The 19,998-nt window shown below is 35.5% G+C and overlaps 2 protein-coding genes across 3 annotated transcripts in view; both read right to left on the bottom strand.

The window, feature by feature from the left end:
* The window catches only part of LOC127806975 (protein virilizer homolog), a 54,957-nt gene extending 51,623 nt beyond the window's left edge, over nucleotides 1-3,334 (bottom strand). The window contains exons 1-2 of the mRNA XM_052344618.1: nucleotides 3,003-3,334; nucleotides 1,986-2,074 (exon numbers count right to left, since the gene is read on the bottom strand). Coding sequence (XP_052200578.1) covers nucleotides 1,986-2,074; nucleotides 3,003-3,077 — 164 coding nt within the window. The 5' untranslated portion in view covers nucleotides 3,078-3,334. The remainder of the gene's footprint in view (nucleotides 1-1,985; nucleotides 2,075-3,002) is intronic.
* Nucleotides 3,335-5,575: 2,241 nt separating this feature from the next.
* The window catches only part of LOC127806240 (DExH-box ATP-dependent RNA helicase DExH1), a 34,200-nt gene continuing 19,777 nt past the window's right edge, over nucleotides 5,576-19,998 (bottom strand). For both annotated transcript variants that reach the window (XM_052343392.1, XM_052343393.1), the window contains 8 exons: nucleotides 10,584-10,676; nucleotides 9,916-10,130; nucleotides 7,616-7,775; nucleotides 7,217-7,490; nucleotides 6,942-7,134; nucleotides 6,649-6,835; nucleotides 6,088-6,456; nucleotides 5,576-5,953 (listed from right to left, as the gene is read on the bottom strand). In XM_052343392.1, the coding sequence (XP_052199352.1) occupies nucleotides 5,822-5,953; nucleotides 6,088-6,456; nucleotides 6,649-6,835; nucleotides 6,942-7,134; nucleotides 7,217-7,490; nucleotides 7,616-7,775; nucleotides 9,916-10,130; nucleotides 10,584-10,676 (1,623 nt within the window). In that variant the 3' untranslated portion in view covers nucleotides 5,576-5,821. The remainder of the gene's footprint in view (nucleotides 5,954-6,087; nucleotides 6,457-6,648; nucleotides 6,836-6,941; nucleotides 7,135-7,216; nucleotides 7,491-7,615; nucleotides 7,776-9,915; nucleotides 10,131-10,583; nucleotides 10,677-19,998) is intronic.

Raw genomic sequence — 19,998 nt, 5'->3', positions numbered from 1 at the left:
AAATACCCAAAAAACCAGACAAACCACAGAATTCATATTGAAAATACTGCCACAATTTGAAGGTTGATGTTAAAGTTCATTTGTACTAGATTAGGGTTTGTAATGTGAGGGAAATATTATGTTGTATTTTATCAGTTATTTCTTCTAGAAGTTAGGGTCTGACCGAATTGGTTGTAACTGCCGGTTTTGGGCAGTCAGTCAGGAAGCTCTCCCGCCCTCTATGGCTTATAAATAGGGGCCGAGAGATAGGCTTGCAAGTGTGCTTTCTATTGTGAGTTTACAGCTGTCTTGGGGCGAGATTGTGCAGTGAGGAAGAGTGGATATCTTTCTTGTAACAACTCTATATAGCTTTCAGGTTTATGGGCTAGGTGAGAGTTGTGTTTGAGTGCACTTGTAATCTTGTACTAATATTCAAGATAATGGAGAAAGCAGGGGCGAAAGCCAAGCTGGATGTAGGTCTTTCATTGAGACCGAACCAGGGTAAATCTTGTGTGTGTTGTGCAGTTCTTGGTTGGTTCTTGATTGTATTCTGTTTGCTATTCATATGCGAATTAGAGAGAGAGTTCGATGGGTAAGTTTGAGTGATTGAGTGATCATATAAAGGGTGAGATCTAGGTTAACAGTTGAAAAAAGGGAGATTAGTGTAACATGGCACTGAGCAAGTAAAGGTCCCACTAAGCTGTATACTAAGTTTGATAGCATTAATTAAAAGCTGTGAATAATGACATTGGAACTAAAGATCTAAATTCTTTCTTGAAGTGTCAAATAAAGCAGTCCAAAATAGATCTTTATGACCTCAAATACCAACATTGCTAGTCAAGGCATAAAAGGAAAATATCTTTCTCCATTCTGCACATCATAAACTGGCAATTTATCAAATCATGGATCACAGGTCAATCTATTTCTCTTGTGCAATATTGCAACAATTTTAAGTAGTAATGGGTCAATCAAGCAATGAGTATCATAATTGCAGATATGGTTCTACAACTTTATAGATCACTTAATTTACAGGAAAAAAAACTATATAGATCACTTAGCAGAAAAGGAAAATCATTACAAAAATCACCCAGCCAGCTGTCCTCAGTGCAATAGAGATTATGTTATTTTGTGGAGGGTTTTGACACATTCAATAATGTACTAATGTGAAGTGTTCAAACTAAGTACAGAAAGGGAGAAACTGCTGCTATGTGCACTCAATAGATTATATTCCCAACAAAGGGAAGTAACTAAATAAGAAATTTAATTGGAAGTCCCAAGCATCAGCCCCTCATAATAAAGCCTATAGGTTACTTTGTCTTAGTAAGGAATGATTAACTACTTTAAAGGCACTTTCAAAAATAAATAAATAAATAAAAGAAAAGGAGAAGTTTTCTGGAAAGAGAATAGCTGCAGTTTGCAAGTTAGACTCAATTCCAGGTATAGAAGCTAAAGCATCTAGCCAGACACAAAATGCAAAAGATGAACGGAAGGCAGTAAATAAAACAATAAAGAAAGAAAACAAAGGGGAAAAAAAGAAAAGAAAATAAGAACAATAAGCAAAATGCATCCAATATCCATGAAGGTAGAGGCAGTACAAGACAAAAACAACATAACAGAGGAGATCATCTTAAATGGTACATGCTCAACAAAAACAACATAATATACCAACTATCAACAGTACATTTTCAAGTCTAAATGCTGCCAAGAAAGAGAAAAGCAGTAATGATCATGGTCAAATCAACAACTACGCCTCTAACATGAACCATTATAATTGTTGCAGGCTATGTTTCTTATCACTTTTACATAAAAAGTGAGACAAAAGTCAAAAAAATGTAATGACAGAAGGAAAAAAAAAAAAGGTGAGGGGTCAACTTTGGGACCCTTAACTCTCCCTCTTCAATACTTTAATGTGGTAGTATCTTTCTAACTGAAAGATACTCAGCTGGCTGTAAAGTGACCCAAATATGTATTGAAAAATATAAAAATTCATATTTCTAGCAGCATACCCCATCAGTGTCACCACAGGAGAAGTAGAAGAAGCATTCTGTTCAAGGAATTCACAAGCAGCGATGACAACAGGTTCAGCAAATATAACCTGGAAAGAAAAAAATAAATAAGTAAAAGAAAAACCTAGTTAGTGGCAAATACCCTGTTAACAGTATATTCTATAGGAGAAACCAGAAAAATAAAGTATAAAAACGGAAAGGCACCTCTCCCTTTATCTTACCTACATAAATATACATATAAGGATCCAATGCCTACTCAAAGTTACATTATCCACTAAGCTCTCTTCTTTTCGTTCTCCAATAATCTCCTAATGTCTTAGCACTCATCAGTTCCCAAGGAGCCCAATAGTCCATTAGCACTGAACCCACCCAAAATAATTTGATAAATGATTTGTCCATTATTCTCCATTCCCTACATTCCACCACCCCAACCCAATAACTAGGGTCAATTATGTGATTCATTCTTCTAATTGGCTCTATTGAAACATGATTTTGCTCAAATTAATAATCTACATAGCAAATGGCTAAATTATTTTAAACAACTCTAATCAAAATATCTTTAATCAATGGGAACTTCACTTCCATGGATGCATTATTTTTTTAATGCTATATGTCATGAAACACCACCCACTCAGCTTGACATCCCTCGGGCAATTAAGAAAGACTTGAACATAATAGCTACTAACATGTAACACTGAAAAATACGTAATGGATAACATGAATTTTACGTAATGGATAACATGAATTTTATCTTACTACTAGAAAATTAACAGGTCGTTAAGCAATGTTGAAAAATACACATATTAAGAAACTAAATCAACCCGATTAAGTATCCTTGGCAGTCCAGTACCCAAGACCCAATCCCATTGCCAATTTTCCTTTTCGTGTGCTTCGCTCCTTTTACCCGTCGGACCAAACAGCAAGCCAAAAGTAAGTCAAGCCCCCGAATTGAATGCCAAGCCCATGAACGAAAAAACAAAAGTAGAGAAGAAGAAGAGCAAAGAGGGGTAGGGGTACCTCGTCGACGTACTCGTCGAGCTGGGAATGCACGAACGTCTGAGAGAAGAGCACGCAGGGCTCGGGACGACCCATGGAACTTGCTTCTTCTTCGAATCTCTGCCGATTGGGGTATGAGAAGAATGTAGACCTAGGGTTTTACAGAGTCGGAGCAACAGTTGCATAGAACGTGAATAGCCCTAACCCAGCAATAGCATATCCCGGGACCTGCAAACGGCACCAGCACAGTGATTTAAGTACTTCTTTGCTCCTCCGGCAACGATTCGTGAAGGAAGGCTCCTCTCTCCCCCTTCTTCCTCTGATGCCTCTAATGGCGGTTCTGTTGAAAATAGTTTGATTATAGGTTCGTCTTTTGCACAAACCAGTGAACCCTTTTATACTTTATCATCTGCCTAAATAAAAAAATATTAAATGGTAATTAATAATTGTTATTTAGCCCCTAATATTATTTAAATTTAAATTAAATAAAAATAGAGTTAGTAAAGTAATAAAATTAAATATTTTATATTTAAAATATCAGAATGTCAAATTTTGGTCATTAATTTTATTTTTAATTTGTTAAATAAAAATATTAAGCATATTTTAAAAATTAATTCATAACACTAAAATATCATTTTTATTTATATAATAGTGTAAATATAAATAATAATAATAATAATAATAATAATTCTCATCTCAATTTTATTAAACATAAAAAATTATTTTATTTTAACAATTTTCCCTTAAAAATAATTATATAAACATATTTTCTAACTCTAAAATTATAATTATTAAAACTAGTAATGCAATATAAATCGCATGATCTAGTTACACTAAATATAATCTATATAACGATATTATAATAAATTTAAGTATTAACATCGTTAATCATTTCATTCTCATACAATAGAAAATTAAAAAAATCTCTAAAAATTACAAATTTTGTATACCTTGTATACAATTTTGAGCAAATATAATATTAATTCAAAGTTTATAAACCCTTCAATAATAGAAATATAATCAACATGTATATTACTATATTATTAGTTACTAGAGATTTTTTGAACTTCAATTTAAAGTGAACGATCAATTTTACATATCAATTTATTGAACCATGAAATCAAAACTGTTAGGGTTGGTAATGATTCGGTTTGGTTTCGGTTTTTGCCAAAATCATAAGCAAACCAAACTTAAATTACCAAAACCAAACCATTACCCATTTAATTTTAAAAATTTAAAACCATAACCAAACCATTTGATTTCGGTTCGATTTCGCTTTAATCATGATTTTTTTAGTTTATTTCATATCAACAAACAAAGACAAATAGCATTTATAATTTTTTTTGATAATTTCACAACAAATAAAGATAAATTCTAATAAAGTTACTTTATTCTTGCATAAAGTTACAAAACTTATTAGATATAAAATCACATTTCTAAACCTACAATTATTAAGATCAATAAATTAATATGTGCATAATTAAATTATAATTTAAGCTAAAAAAAATTAGTTACGAAAGTTAATACCTTCATCAACAACATTAATATATTTTTCGTAAATTGATGCATATCCATCTGAAATGAATGAGCCAACTCCATCTAACAAAATTATAAATATAAAAAATAAATTAATATGAAGAGAGATGAGGCAGTAAGGGTGAGAGAGATCGAGCCCTAGCGAGAGCAAGAGAGATCTAGCGAGGGCGAGTGAGAGCAAGAGAGATGCAGAGAGCGAGAGCGATTGGCGAGCTCGCGCAGAAGAGCAAGAGAAATAAGGCAGAAAAGGTTAGAGAGATTGAGGGCAAACGACAGCAGGGGCCGAGCCCTAGCAAGAGTAAAAGAGATCCAGCGAGGGCGAGCGAGAGCAAGAGACATGCAAAGAGCAAGGGTGAGGGCGGGCGAACGAGCGAGAGGCAGCAAGGGTGAGAGAAAGTGAGAGTGAGGTTGAGAGAGGAAGGAGAAGAAAATGAGAGAAGGGTTTGCAAGCAAGGCAATTGGGTTGGGATGAGCTAGCCTCATGTAGGCGGGATTGTATATAATATATATTATATATAAATATTATACATATTATATTATATATAATATATTATATATATTCGGTTCAGTTCGGTTACCCATCATTCGGTTCGATTTTGGTTCGAGTTTTGGTTTGATTTTAGTGAAAACCATAGTCAAACCATACTTATTGAAACAGTGTTCGATTTTTTCCCCGAACCAAACCATTACCTAGTCAAACGATTTTTAACCGCATTGACCGATTCAGTTTCAATTCAGTTCTCCACGATTTCGGTTGCAATTGCCATCCCTAAAAACTGCCCCTCCGCCCATACTCAACTTTTTCTAAACCCCAAACCGTTACTGACCACCTAAATCAAAAAACCCCAAATTAACGAGTGTGGGCCCGGTCGAATTGATTTTTTTTATGCTTATGCACGCCCCTATCTAATTCTTTGGTCTTAACTTCCACCAGGACACAAAAACAAAAACAAATTACTTACAGAAGATTCACCTCATAACCCACCTCTTTGAGCTCCAGATCTTCTCCCTGCTGATAGAGTTTGCACAAAATGCACTCTTTCTATTCAGTACAAATCTAATTAAATTGATTAGATTGGATTAGAATAGGATAGGAGCATACGAGTGAGGTACAACAAAAGAGATTAAAACAGTTGCACAACGGTGTTTCCAAGGAAAACCCTGTGATTCCACCAATGTTACATTTCTCAACAAAAGCTAGACTTATTACAGAAGATGGCCAAGACTGGTAGGAACTACCATATGATTAAGAAAATATCCCGGGGCTGTCATTCCTGAAACAGAGCCCTCCAGAAGTAGACATGTCAATGCCCCACATTATGAGCATGGAGTAGCTCAACCACAGCAGCAACTACTCCCTTTCCCTCGGCAGATATGTCGAACCCTGGTTCCTCGATCTTTCTGTTTAAGAGCTTGTCGAGTTCCCCTCGCAATTTCTGCAAATTGCATTTACAGTTCAACTCTTGGTCAATTACAAGGCTGGTAAGAATGTTAAGAAATAAAGAAACTGACTGCACATGCAATGGTAAGAGAATGGAAAAAGGAGAGAGAAACCGCCATAGGACATTACCCGTATCAACTCCAACACATTCTTTGAAGCAGAGAAATGAAGATACCCGCCAAGCATTTCAATACCTTCACCGGTTTTGCTAGGAATGAGATTGCCACCGAACATTAGTAGAGCATAGTCCGATATGTTTGTGGAATCTCTGATGTATATGCTGCTCGTCTTCACCTTTTCGCTATAGACCATGTAAGGGAGGGGGAAAAGATGAACTCCTGCATTCACAGATGCAGGATGAATGTCGACTTTTCCAACTTCTTTGGTGTAGAATGCCGTCCGCTTTCCTCTTCTTTTACACTGCACAACGTTGGGGTAAAGTCCAGCACAGAGGATTGCACATACCATCTCCAAATCATTACTATATTGGTTATAAGCCTGCAAACATGCATACAAGTCTATTAAAATGGGCAATAAGAAGTTTTAGTAATCATTCCTGGATTGAGCATCCACTTTTATTATAAAAATTTGGCTGTTTAAGCACTTCAGAGAGGCAGCAGCTGTTATTATTTTGTACAACTATGCCGGTCATACTATCAAACTTAAATGAGAGTTCGATCAACAGCGTACATTAGCGCCTCTGGATTTATCAACAAAGCCAATGCTTGTCAGTAGATCCAGAAACTGGAGTCTCATATCATCCATCATTTGCAATGTCACTGAAGAAAGGAAATTTTCCCAACAGAAGGCTTTTTCCTTGCCATAACGTTTTGCATCCTTCCATCCCTCAAAAGCTTTGAGAAGTGCAATGTGATCACTGCATGAGACATTTTTTTATATCCCCAACTTTAATCCCAGCTCTTGAAAAAAAATTAGAATGCTATTAAAGGAGCAGCAGTATGTCCTTTAGAAGATAATCTAACCTGCAAGAATCACCAGCAAATGATCTCTTAGCATCATCAGCTTCCTCTTTCCTGTCAATTGGAAGGAGAAACGGGTTCCGGTGTGCCAGGGCAGAAGCAATTGTCAGTGCAGGATTAAGGCATTGAAAGATTGAACCCATGAGAAGCATCTTCCCAATATTTGGGTCCAAAGGTAGCGTACATAGGTGGCGTCCTGTCAAGAAAAACTAATTGAGCTTGGAGAAGATTTCGGACTTGGGAAACTGTTAAAAAGAGTGCATCCATAGTTTACACACCAAGTGGAGTGAGCTCTTCCCCATCATCTAAAGCCCCGATTGTTTTTAGAAGCTCAATTGCATTCTGAACAGAGAGAGGATCAGGAGGCTGAAGAGCCTTTGCAAGGAATGATCCAATAGCTCCAAACTGCAAACTTTTAATATGCAAGCATAGCTCTTGGAGAGGCATTCGAAGAATTTCTGGCAGTTGATACTGGGGCATTGCATCATGGATCAACTTTGGATACAATCTATAACAAACTCCAGGTTGCACACGCCCGGCACGACCACGCCTCTATAACCATTTTTCCATAACAAGGAGAAGAGAGAAAAAAAGAAAACCCAAACTCGTAAGCAATAACTCTCGGAAACTTAGTTACACATGCATAATAGTGTTCAACCTTGACAGTGGTAACAAACCTGATGTGCAGAGGCCTTTGATATCCATGATGGCAGCAGACAAGCCAGCTTATTTAGTGCATCATAACTAGTCTCCTTTGCCTTTCCACAGTCTATTACGTATACAACATCATCAATGGTTATACTGCTCTCAGCAATATTTGTTGCTAGCACAATCTTTCTGCAAAATATAAAAGTGAACTAAATTGCAAAAAAATTCTAAAGCTTTCAGATAATCGAAACAATCTGCTGACACTACTATAATAGAAATAGAAAAACATAGAACAATACACCAAAAGATTACAAGATTATATATAACATTTGAGGATGGTGTTAAATGTTCAGTTGGCATTAACCTTAAAGATCAGCCCCGGAAAACAGAATCTTATGTCAGCATTCAAGCAGTCTATGCTTCCTAAAACTCATAAGAAATAAATAGTAAATGCATACAACAATATATCAAACAATAATTGAAAAATTAGTAGGTGTTAACATGAAACTGATGTCATCTGCTTAATATATAATGGAAATGGAAGCAACTGTTGGCGGAAGTACAATGGCCTTCAAATATGAGGCACCAAATGCACCATTCTCTTTCAAACGGGATTACTGTTGGCAAAGGCATTTGTGGTTATTTCCTGGTTGTCATGACAAAAAGTAAAATCATGGAATACTTCATGAAATTAAACAAGAAATTATTCTAGTTTAAAGGATAGTTAATTGATTTGGTTGAATATGAAAATAATTTATGTGGAAGAATTTGTAGAAGATATAATACCATAGTCATAGCAGTATGGTCAGTGTTCCACGACTTAAAGTAAATGAAAAGGTTTGTACAAGAATTTTCAGAAAAGGAAATAGCTTACACAAGAATATTGTTGGAGTTTTCAGAGATCTTTGTGGGGAAAGAAAAATGAATCACTACATTTCATAAAATTCCAATGGGCAGACTCAAAAACAGCTTCCTTTCTTTGGTGAGTAAAACATGGTCTTGAAAGTCAAGGACATAATAACTGAACACAGAGCCTAAACAAAAATGATCTTTCCCCTTTTGGGTAATCCAGACAGGACGGATGGCCTATAATCACTTCTCCCTCTCCGCCACCTTTTTTGCCAAGTACAAATATAAGCAAATGAAAGATAACTACCATTAGGGGTGAACCTTGCAGGAAGAAATCACCTGAAAGTCCACTAATAATGAAATGATCATCCCCTCCCTACTTGCAACATTGGCAAATAAATTTCAAGTTCTGAAGTATGTATTTGGAAAAACTTTATGCAGGGTCTAAGATTCTAAACTTCTAAAAATTTAGGACCTACTTTCAGATACCAAAATCTTTGGAACTAATTTATCACTATGTTTGCATGGGCATCTGTTATGGGTCAATTTCAAAGCTAGATGATCCAATCAGACGGTAATAGGTCAGACAACTAATTACTAATAGAACGGTATGTTTATTACCCTATCATATGGGCATGTGTTATTTTCAGAAATAAAAACCTTTTGTAGCTCTATTTTTCATTGTTTTCTTTTCTTCTTCTTTCTTTTGAGAGGGGATAGGTTTTTAAGTACACCTTCAATCCATATGCCTTTAACAAACACATCTCAATTTTTAAATTTTTGAATATATATATTATTTTATTTAAGGGGAATTAGGCTTATGTTGCTTTCAAAATCTGAGGTTTTTTTTTTTTTTTTGTGAAGATATGAACTTTGCCACTTAGTTATTATCATGCTTTCCTCATGTAGAAATATCTCATAATGGTAATCTGCTCAATTTATTTATAGTTTCAATTCTTAGTAAAAATGAGGTTAAGATCCGTCCAATTCTCAGAAAGACCTAGGGTACTAACAATCACTTATTATACCAAATCCACATATTACATTCCATTAATACACATTGCAACAAGTAGAGAGTAAGGCCAGATGTTGGAATTAAAGTAACCAACGACCTACCACCAGCAAACAGCTGATTACATTTAGGATTCACCAGGATCTAAGTTCATACCAAACTGCAGGGCTAAAAATGAATGAGCAAATACAGATCTACATATGAACCAAAGAGATATGAGTTCTAAACAGTTAATAATTGCCACAATTTGGCTTGGATAGTTCTATCTGTATGGCATTATGAATCACTCAAAAGTAGGAGAATCACTGAAAGATTGAGTAAAAGGCTAATCAGCAAAAACTTGAGTGAAGAAGATACACAAGCAAAGAACGAAATATAAAAATAAATGAATTCATTTATAAAGATCAAAGAAGCACTTGGACTATGAAACTGGCACAGACCATAAACCTAAACAGGAGACATGGCTACCTCACATTAGATGGTGGGCGATCAAATATTTCACGTTGATTTATGGTAGGCATTGAACCATGAAGAGGAAGGACAAGAAACTTGCTGGGATCTCTAAGAAAACTGTTCACTTTGACTTTGTCAAGAAGCTTAGAAATGTCATCCCATCCAGTGAGAAATACAAGAATGGCTCCATCACCTTCATGACGACAGATATACTCAATTGCTGATTCCACCTACAAGATATAGAATATCATTCAGGCAAAGCATTACTTCATAGGAAATGTCAGGTTAACCATTATGGGTTTCATTCACTTTTCAGAAGAAAAAATAAATTAAAAGAAAAAATGGGTTCTCAAGTTTGGTCACTGCTATAGTGTTATCTGCAAGCCTAACTTTTCAAACTATTGCTGATGGACTGGCATATTACAGTGCCTGTAATTCATGCAACCCAAAAAGGTAGAGACAAAAATATGACTCAGTAAGTAAATGAAAATCATAAGATTTCTCACACTACTTTAAATCTTTCACTGACTTCATTTATTATGGTTGTATAAGCTTGGTGTCAAAAAAGTTGAATAACATTGTAGCCCAGTGGTCAAAATGCTGGTTGAGAATCATATAATATGGGTACCAAGAGTACTCCAAGCCAACATAAAAATGATGGAAAGAATCATGGAGACACATACAAGACCTAGATCAAGTTGTGCGCCAGACCAAGCTTCGAGAGATTGCCTTGTAATCGTGCTGTAGCTTTTGTACTGAGAATCAATATCAACGTCCTACAGAGACAGCTTTAGATAAGTACTTGAGATAAAAGATTACCATAATTGGGGAAGACAAAGAAACAAACCAAAGCATGAAGTTCAACTATATTCCCTGGAAAATAAAGAAGTTCAATCATGTGCAAGTATAGGAGCACCAACTATATACTTCACACCAGCAAATATTGCAGATGAAGTACTAGAAATAAATCATTCTCTAGAATAAAGAAATAAACTAAGACTATTTAGGAGAATTTGGCATGCTTCTAAATTCCAATATCACATCTCTACTTGAATTCTTTGATAGCTATAATATTCGCCAGGAGAAGACTGAAATTCATCAGCATTCAGAGTTATTAGTATAAAAACATATCAACATGAGAACAAGTGTTTACACCCCCTCCCCCCCCCCCCCCCCCCCAAAAAAAAAAAAAAAAAAAAAAAAAAAACAAAACAAAAACCCAAAGGACAGTTTGTGTTTTTTTTTTTCTTTTTTTGTGCTTGGTGAAATAACTTGGGCTTCTATTTACTTGTTATTTTATCAGAAAGTAAACACTAAACCCCCCACCTCCAAAAAAAAATCACAGACATCAAGAAAGAAGAGCAAAAGAAGAAACAGCAACACAAGGTTAGAAGGGACTATAAATAGAATCTGGAACGGCAACCACATTTCAGTCTTACAAAGAAAGTAACAGCTGGGGAAGTTTAGAAGGTTAGTGATGCAGAACCCAAACCAAAGAACAAGAGCAATCCCAATTACTCAAAATCAATATCAATATTCAACATCATTCATAAAAGTATGTTCTTCAATACATCACTAAAGGATTATTTATAGACAACTAATAGATAAAAACCTATTCTAACTAGGATTCCTTGATATAATCTAACTAAGGTTATAAAGATAATCCCAATCCAATTAGGATTATAGGAAGAAAAAAGAAATTAAAAGAAACTAGGAAACAAAATAAAATAAAGAAACTAATAAAACACTATTTATTTTTTCTTTTACACCTAAAATATTGTTTCCTAAAATATTTGTTTCTATGATCTTCATCAGTTAGCCAGAATATCAAATGAGGATAGACCAGACTTTTGGTCTTCCAGAGCTAAATATGGTAGATAAGACAGTATGGAGTAATATATGACAATGTGAACAGTTGTACAGGAGGCATAAAAAACATAAAAATTAGCTGCTGGTGATTTTCTCTCTACAAAAAAGATTTTGAACATCCCACATGAAAAATATGTATCCAAAAAGAATGATCATCCTATGTCAAGGGATTAATTAAGGGGACATCTAATAAAGCTTCCAGTTTTCTGTTTTCAATTTTGGTTTTTAATTTTTGTGTTCATTTTCATTTAAAGAGTTAAAACTTAGTTATTTGATAACTTTGATCAGTTCTCAATTTTAATTTTTGGTTTTTTTGTAATTTTGCTTTTCCTTTCCATGCATCTCCTTACTGCCAATGGAGTTGCTGCCAAGTCCTCCCAACCCAATCTACTTGTTGCTGAAGTCTAACAATGTAGGACGCCAGCAATGGGAGGATTGGGGAGCAAAAGAAAACAACATACAAGCCTTAATCCCACCATGTGGGGTTGACCACATTTATTCTAACTCACTAGATATTTTTGTCTACGGCATTATGTTGGTTCCCGAAGGAAGAAATAAGGAAACTTTGGCTAGTGCCTCAAAGAGAGTTGTTAGTCAAAGCATCTTTAATTTAGAAGCTAATCATATCTTTGGTTTTTTGGAGATTTCTAAATTGGTTTTTAGGAAACTTTCCTATAGTGTTTAGGAAACTTCCTATTTGTACATAGTCGAATCTTTCCTATGTTGTATAATCCTCATCTCTATAACAGGACTTGTATGTGTGCATACGAAGCAGTGAAGAATTTATTCAATTTTCACATGGTATCAAAGCCATAGTGATCTACCTTCATTATCTTCTTAATCCGGTTAAACAACCGTGTGCCTTCATTGCCGCAATATTGTTTTTGGTTTGATTCTAGTTTATCAACCATTTATCTCCTCTACCATGTCAGAAATTTTGAAAACCACTACTCCAGTGACAAAAGGAGATGGTGTTCTGTTTGATCCATCTATGGGAAACACTTCATCCAGCGAATTGATGGGAATACATCATTCCTACTGTCTTGATGGTAAAAACTATCTACAGTGGTCTCAACTTATGCAAACGTTTTTGAATGATGAGGTAAGATCACTGTTATTAGAATCATACGATTCATAATTTGAATCGTACGAGTCGACTCGATTCATATAGGAAACAAGTCGATTCTATATGGTGAATCGAAATTGTAAAAGAATCAACATAGAATCGCAAGAATCGACACTAAATCACATGAATTGCACGAATTGGAAGAATCGCAAGCAAAAAAATTAAGACACCTAAAATATCCATAAAAACCCATTCTCTCAAACAGAGGGGGAGGAAAAAAAAGAGAGAGAGAGAGAGAGGGATTGAGTTGAGATTGTGTAAGTTTGAGTTGAATTCTAATATGTTATATGATATAGGGGCAAGGAACTTGAAGCTACATAGAAAAGAAAAAGGAAAAGTTGTTGAAGACAAAGTGGAAGAAGAATTGAATTTAGAAATGATTGATGGTGAGGAAGATGTAGAGGATGGAGAACAAGTGGATTTGGCTATGTTTGAAGACAAAGAATATGATGAAAATGATGATGATGATGCTCTTAAACTTGAAAATGATTGATAACTAGTGAAGATTATGCACAATGGAGTTTATTAATAGCCTAATAGTTGAAGTTTTTTTTTTTTCCAAGCTTGTTATTTTGAAAATGGGTTGGTTTGGAACAATTTGAATTTAAAGGCAACATGAATATACTTTTGGTATAATTTTAAAATTAACAAATATATTTAGAAGTATTATTTGTCTATTTATATTTAAAAGAATTGATCATGGTGGACACATTTCTTACCTTGTAGACAAGCGTTTTTCCCATTGGCCACATGATCCATCATATTTATTAAAATATATTATATTTTAATATATTTTATTTATTTTCTATGGATAAATATTATTTATAGTTAAAATTGAAAATATGTACCGAATCTTACGAGTGGAGTTGATTCAATTCTCGATTCACAATTCATAAAATAAGATTTTGATTCTCAATTCAACAACTATGGGTAAGATAGCTTATTTAACCAAGCCAATCCCCAAGATCTCATATCCAGATTTTCTTGGACGGGATATTGAGGATTCAATGATCATGTCTTGGCTTTGGAGTTCAATGCAGCCTGAGATAAACAAGAATTATATGTGAATCTTCTGTTAAAGAGATTTGGGATACTGTAAAACATACTTATTCTAAGGTGTAAGATGCTTCTGTAATCTTTGGCACAAAAACAAGGATAAGTAGTACAAGGCAGGGATCTTTGACAGTCACTAAGTATGAGTATTATAATAAGATGAATGGATATTGGCTTGAATTAGATCACTATCAAGATACTAAGATGGTGTGTAGTGAAGATGTAGCCATCCTTACTTCTATATTTGAGCGGGATAGAGTTGTTGAGTTTTTTGCTAGACTTAATGCTGAGTATGATCAAGTGAGAGTGTAGGTTCTTGGAAGAGAAAAACTTCCATCACTTAATGAAGTGTTTTCTATAATTTGTAGTGAGGAATATAGAAAAACAGCCATGTTCAATGAGACTAATCCTGAGGGATCTCCAATGGTAACTAACAAGATGGATGGCTCTCGGTTCAAGTCTCAACAGGGAAGGAATGATCCACATTCTAGACCACAAAATCAGGAGAGTTTGTGATGTTCATTTTGCAAAAAAAACTAAACATACTAGGGAAACTTGTTTTAAGTTACATGGAAAAGAGGTTGTTCTGAATAAGATGGGAGGTTTTAGAAACTACAGTCCAGAAACCAAGCACAGCCTTGTAATGTAAACAAGAAGGAGGAAACCATTACTGAGAAGGTACAACTTATGACTTAAGCCAACTGAATGCTGATGAAATCAGTAAGCTAAAAAGATTTTCGAAAACCATTCAAGATAGCACCTACTCACTGGCACAAGCAGGTACTTGTTTTCATTATGAATCTCTTACTGCCTTACATACTATTAGGAATGATTTATGGATCCTAGACTCAAGAGCTACTGACCATATGACCTATGATCTAAATGTTTCTAAATCCTATAAACCAATGAGTATTTCCAAGAAAACAGCTGTAGCCAATGGTAATACAACTCCTATAGCTAGTCAAGGTAATGTTACTCTCTATTCCTCATTACCTATTCAGCAGGTCCTTCATGTTCCTAATATTTCTAACAATTTAATTTTTGTTCATCACTCACCGAAGAACTTAATTGTCATGTTATTTTTTCTCCTCATAAATGTGAGTTTCAAGCACTAGACACGAGAAAGATGATTGGTGTTGCTGAGGAATAGAATGGTTGTACTACTTGAAGAAAAGCAGTGTTTTCACTAAAGGGGATCAACCTATTCTTGCATGCTCATCACAGCCTACTCTTGTGATCGAGATGTAGCTTCAGCATTATCGTTTAGGACATCCTCCTTTTAGTTTGATGCAATCTATGTTTCCTACTTCATTTAGGGGTTTAAGCGTCACTAATCTCCATTGTGATGTGTGTGAATTTTCTAAGCATCAGAGTTTCTTATCCTATAAGTAATAAATTGTCTTCTATTACATTTTCATTGATACATTCAGATGTTTGGGGGCCATCTAGGATCCCTAATTGTTCTAAGGCCAAATGGGTCATATCTTTCATTGATGATTATACAAGGATGACTTGGGTATATCTCTTAAAGGATAAGGATGCGATTAGCACTATTTTGCCTGTATTCTGCAAGATGATTTCTACCCAATTCGGATCTCACATTAAAAGATTCCATAATGATAATGCAAGAGATTATTTTAATCACTAATGCATCAATTTTTCCAGCAAGAAGGGATTATCCATGAGTCATCATGTGTGGATATTCCTCAACAAAATGGGTTGGCCGAAAGGAAAATGTGACATTTACTTAATGTTACTAGGGCTCTTCTCCTTCATCATTATGTTCCTAAACTTTTTTGGGGAGACGCAATCTTAACTGTTGCATGATTGATTAATCAGGTTCCTTCTAAGCTCCTAAATCATCAAAGTCCATTCCAATGTATATCCTCTTATTTCCCAGATGCTGGTCTTCATACCCCCCTTCCTTTAAGAGTCTTTGGTTGTGTGTCATTCGTTCATATTTCTAAGCTCACAAAGATAAGCTTGATCTCCGAGCACTTAAGTGCATCTTTATTGGTTATTCCCCTACTCAAAAAGGTTACAAATGTTATTATCCTCTTACTAGAAAATTATATGCGTCCAAGGATGTTACATTTGTTGAAGCTCAATCATTCTTTGGGTCCTCTCTAATCCTGGTCACCAGGGGGAGAATGTTACTAGTGGTGACCAAAGTGGTGGTCTTCCTACCTTAGATTTGCTTTTTAAGTTACACCCAAAAATCTATGACTCATCTACTTCCCCCTTTGGTGAACAGGACAGACCAGAACCACAAGAAGCACAACCACTGCCAATGTTGTCATCCCCGATTAGGTTTAAAGGTTCCCCTTATGTCTTCAAGAGAAGAACACAGCCTATTCCAAATACTCCTCTTGGACCAACATCCACTCCAAGTTCAAGTATTGAAATCACTTATCCCTCTAGTTCCTCTTCTAATCCTGTCCCTAATGACTTGGATCTACCTATTGCTATTAGAAAAGGAATCAAGAGTTGTACACAACATCCATTGGCCAACTATTTCTCTTATCATCGTTTGTCCCCCAAACATAGAAGTTTCTTAATCTCTCTGGATACCATTGTTATTCCTAAGAGAGTTGTTGAGGCATTAAAGGATCAAAATTGGATGCAAGCAATGCAGAAAAAGATGAGAGCCTTAAAAAAGAATTAGACTTGGGACATGGTGCCTGAACCAAAGGGAATTAGACTTGTGGGCTGCAAGTATGTCTTTAATCTAAAGAATAATACAGATGGTACTTTAGAGAGGTATAAGGCTTGGCTAGTTGCTAAAGAGTACACCCAAACTGTGATGTTTTGCCCGAGTTGTTGGACAGGAAGTCTAGAAGAAATCATAGAGAAATTGAAGATGAGATCGATGGCAGTTAGCTTACAGGGTTTAAATGTAACTAATTGTTATTAATAAGGGTAATTTAGACTTTATATGAGTTAGTTATATTCCCTTAAGAAGTTCTGCCCTCCTAGTTTATAAATAGAAGGGTGCGGATGTTGGGTAGATCATCAATCAGTCATTCATCTCATTCCCTTGTGATTGAGTGCAGTGAGAAGCGAGAAAGAGAGTTGTGAGAATATAGTTCCTGTTGTCTTCGGTTAAAGGATTGTATTCGAGAGGCAAGTGGAGGCGAGAGAGAGAGTTATTCTTGTATTGATTTCATACATTCTTAGTGGATTGATCTCTTCTTGGATTGCTGGATGTAGTGCCATGAAAATGGCATGAACCAAGGTATATCATGTGTTTTGCAATCTGGTTTGCTTTTCTATTCTATTTCAATTCTGTTTAAATTGTTTACTTTCTGTTTGAATTGGTAATTGTTTTCAATGAGGCTATTGAGTGATTCTTGAACGATTTAAGCACTCGGTTTTAACAATCTAGTATCAGAGTTTTAGGTTATTCAATCAAGAATCATCAAGAAACCCATAGAATCTTTAGAAACCAATAGAACAGTTATCTACTATAGCTTCCGTGGCCCCCCCGGTATGACATTGAAAAATTTGATGGCACTAATGATTTTGGCCTTTGAAGGATTAAAAGAAGCCTTAGAACCCCAAAAACCTTTCCCAGAAACCGCCACTGCCGAGCAAAGTTTAGAAGCAAATAATCGAAGGCAAGAAATCTGTGAAAGAGCTTTCAATACCCTAATCTTGAGTTTAGGAGATAAAGTCCTAAGAGAAGTGTCCAAAATGGAAACTGCCGAGGATTTGTGGGCCAAATTAGAAAGCTTGTATATGACTAAATCTCTTTCGAGTAGGCTATATTTGAAAGCTAAATTTTTTACTTTCAAAATGCAAGAAGGGCAAAAGCTTCAAAATCATATTGATGACTTTTAACAAATTGTGTCTTGATTTGGAAAACTTAAGTATATTATATGAAGAAGAGGATAAGGCCCTAATTCTGTTACATTCATTGCCTAAGTCATATGAGCATTTTGTAGACATTCTAAAGCATGGAAGAGATACCATATCTTTAGAAGATGTTATAGGTGCCCTTAATTCTAAAGAATTACAACAGAAAGTAGAATCAAAGACCCTAAGGCTAAAGGAAAGTCTAGATCGAAGTCCAGAAATGGCAAGAAAACTTTTAGATGTTTTCATTACCATGAGGAAGGACATATAAAGAAAAATTATCCTAAAAGAAAGCAAGATTTTTCTGACAAAGGTAAATCAGAATTTTCAAACTCAACTTGTGAGTTAGACTATGACAGTTTAGATGTTCTTGTGGTTTCAAGACATTCGGATGAAATGGTATGGGTCTTAGATTCCAGGTGTTCTTTCCATATGTCACCTCACATAGAATGGTTCTTGAATTATAAAGACATGAGTGGGGGGAAGGTTTTACTCGGAAATAACCAAGAGTGTGGTATAAAGGGGATGGGGGATATTAAGCTTAAGATGTTTAATGGGTCAATTAGGACTTTGACAGCTGTAAGGTATGTCCCAGAACTTAAAATGAATCTAATCTCCCTAGGAGAACTAGCTAAGAGTGGCTACAGTTATAGTGGTTGTGGGGATATTCTCAAGGTAGCTAGAGGATCACTTGTATGTATGAAGGCAGTCCTTAAAAATGGAATTTTTGTTATGATAGCTTCCACAGTATGTGGGGATGTTGCAGTAGGGGAAGAAAAGACCTATGAGCTCTCAAAACTATGGCATTTTAGGATGGCTCATATAAGTATCCAAGGGCTTAAAGAATTAGTTAGCCAAGGGATCTTAGGTTCCGAAAAAGTGGCAGATTTAGATACATGTGAAACTTGCATCTATGGAAAATCTGTGAAAGTGAAATTCCCTAAGAAGGCACTACATACCACTAAAGGCCCACTAGAATATGTCCATTCGGACTTATGGGGCCCTAGACAAACTCCAACTCATGGTGGAGCTAGGTATTTTCTTTTTATTATAGATGACTACTCTAGAATGGTTTGGGTTTTTGTTTTAAAATCAAAAGACAACACCTTTGATGCATTTAAAACCTGGAAAACTATGATTGAAAACCAAAAGGGTGGAAAATTAAAGGTCATTAGGACTGATAATGGCTTAGAATTTTGTAATAAGGAATTCACCCAATTGTGCAATAAGAGTGGCATCTTGAGACACCTCACTGCCCCAGGTAATCCCAAGCAAAATGGACTGGCTGAGCGCATGAATAGGACCCTCCTTGAGAGGGTAAGATATATGTTATTCCATGCTAGGCTTTCAAAACCATTTTGGGGAGAGGCTGTTGTTACAGCAGCCTATTTAATAAACAGGTCACCCTCTTCAGCCTTAGTCTTTAAGACACCTTATGAAATGTGGTATAATCATAAGCCAAACCTAGATCACCTTAGGGTGTTTGGATGTATAGCTTATGCACATATAAAACAAGGTAAATTAGAACCTAGGGCTAAGAAGTGTGTGTTTATTTGTTATCTATCAGGGGTTAAGGGGTATAAGTTGTGGAATTTAGAAAAAGAAATGCCTAGAACCATGATAAGTAGAGATGTAACATTTAATGAAAACTCATTTATCGATTTAGAAAAGAAAAATGAGGATAGGGAAAGGAAAGCCGAAGCTGTAAATTTTGAACAGCAGCAACATGATGATGTTACTGTATTCAATTCTCCCTTAGAACCTTTCCAGGATCAGCCAAGTGCTGGTGAAGGATCCTCAAGCCAAGATAATCTTGATAAATCTATAAAAGTTAGGGATTCATCAAGTTATGATGAAGATCAGCACATGGACAGTGCTGGTTCATCCAGAACAGCAGGAGATTTAATTGGAGATAGGTATAATGTAGGCAAAGAAAGGCAGAGAAGCATCAACAGACCTCCAGTAAGATATGGTTTTTCAGATCTAGTAGCATATGCACTGTTAAGTGCAGAGGAAATAGCTGGAGAAGAACCTCAATCATATGAAGAGGCTATAAATTCTAAGGAAGCTCAGAAATGGCAGGAAGCCATGGAAGCTCAGATGGAATCCTTAAGAAAGAATGAAACATGAGTGTTAGTGGATAGACCCTTGGGAAAAAGGATAGTAGGCTGTAGGTGGTTACTTAAGGTAAAAGA

This window comes from Diospyros lotus, chromosome 7 (genome assembly GCF_014633365.1).
Source record: "Diospyros lotus cultivar Yz01 chromosome 7, ASM1463336v1, whole genome shotgun sequence".
Taxonomy (NCBI): domain Eukaryota; kingdom Viridiplantae; phylum Streptophyta; class Magnoliopsida; order Ericales; family Ebenaceae; genus Diospyros; species Diospyros lotus.
Note: the sequence above shows the minus strand (reverse complement) of the source record. Positions and strands in the feature narration are given on the sequence as shown.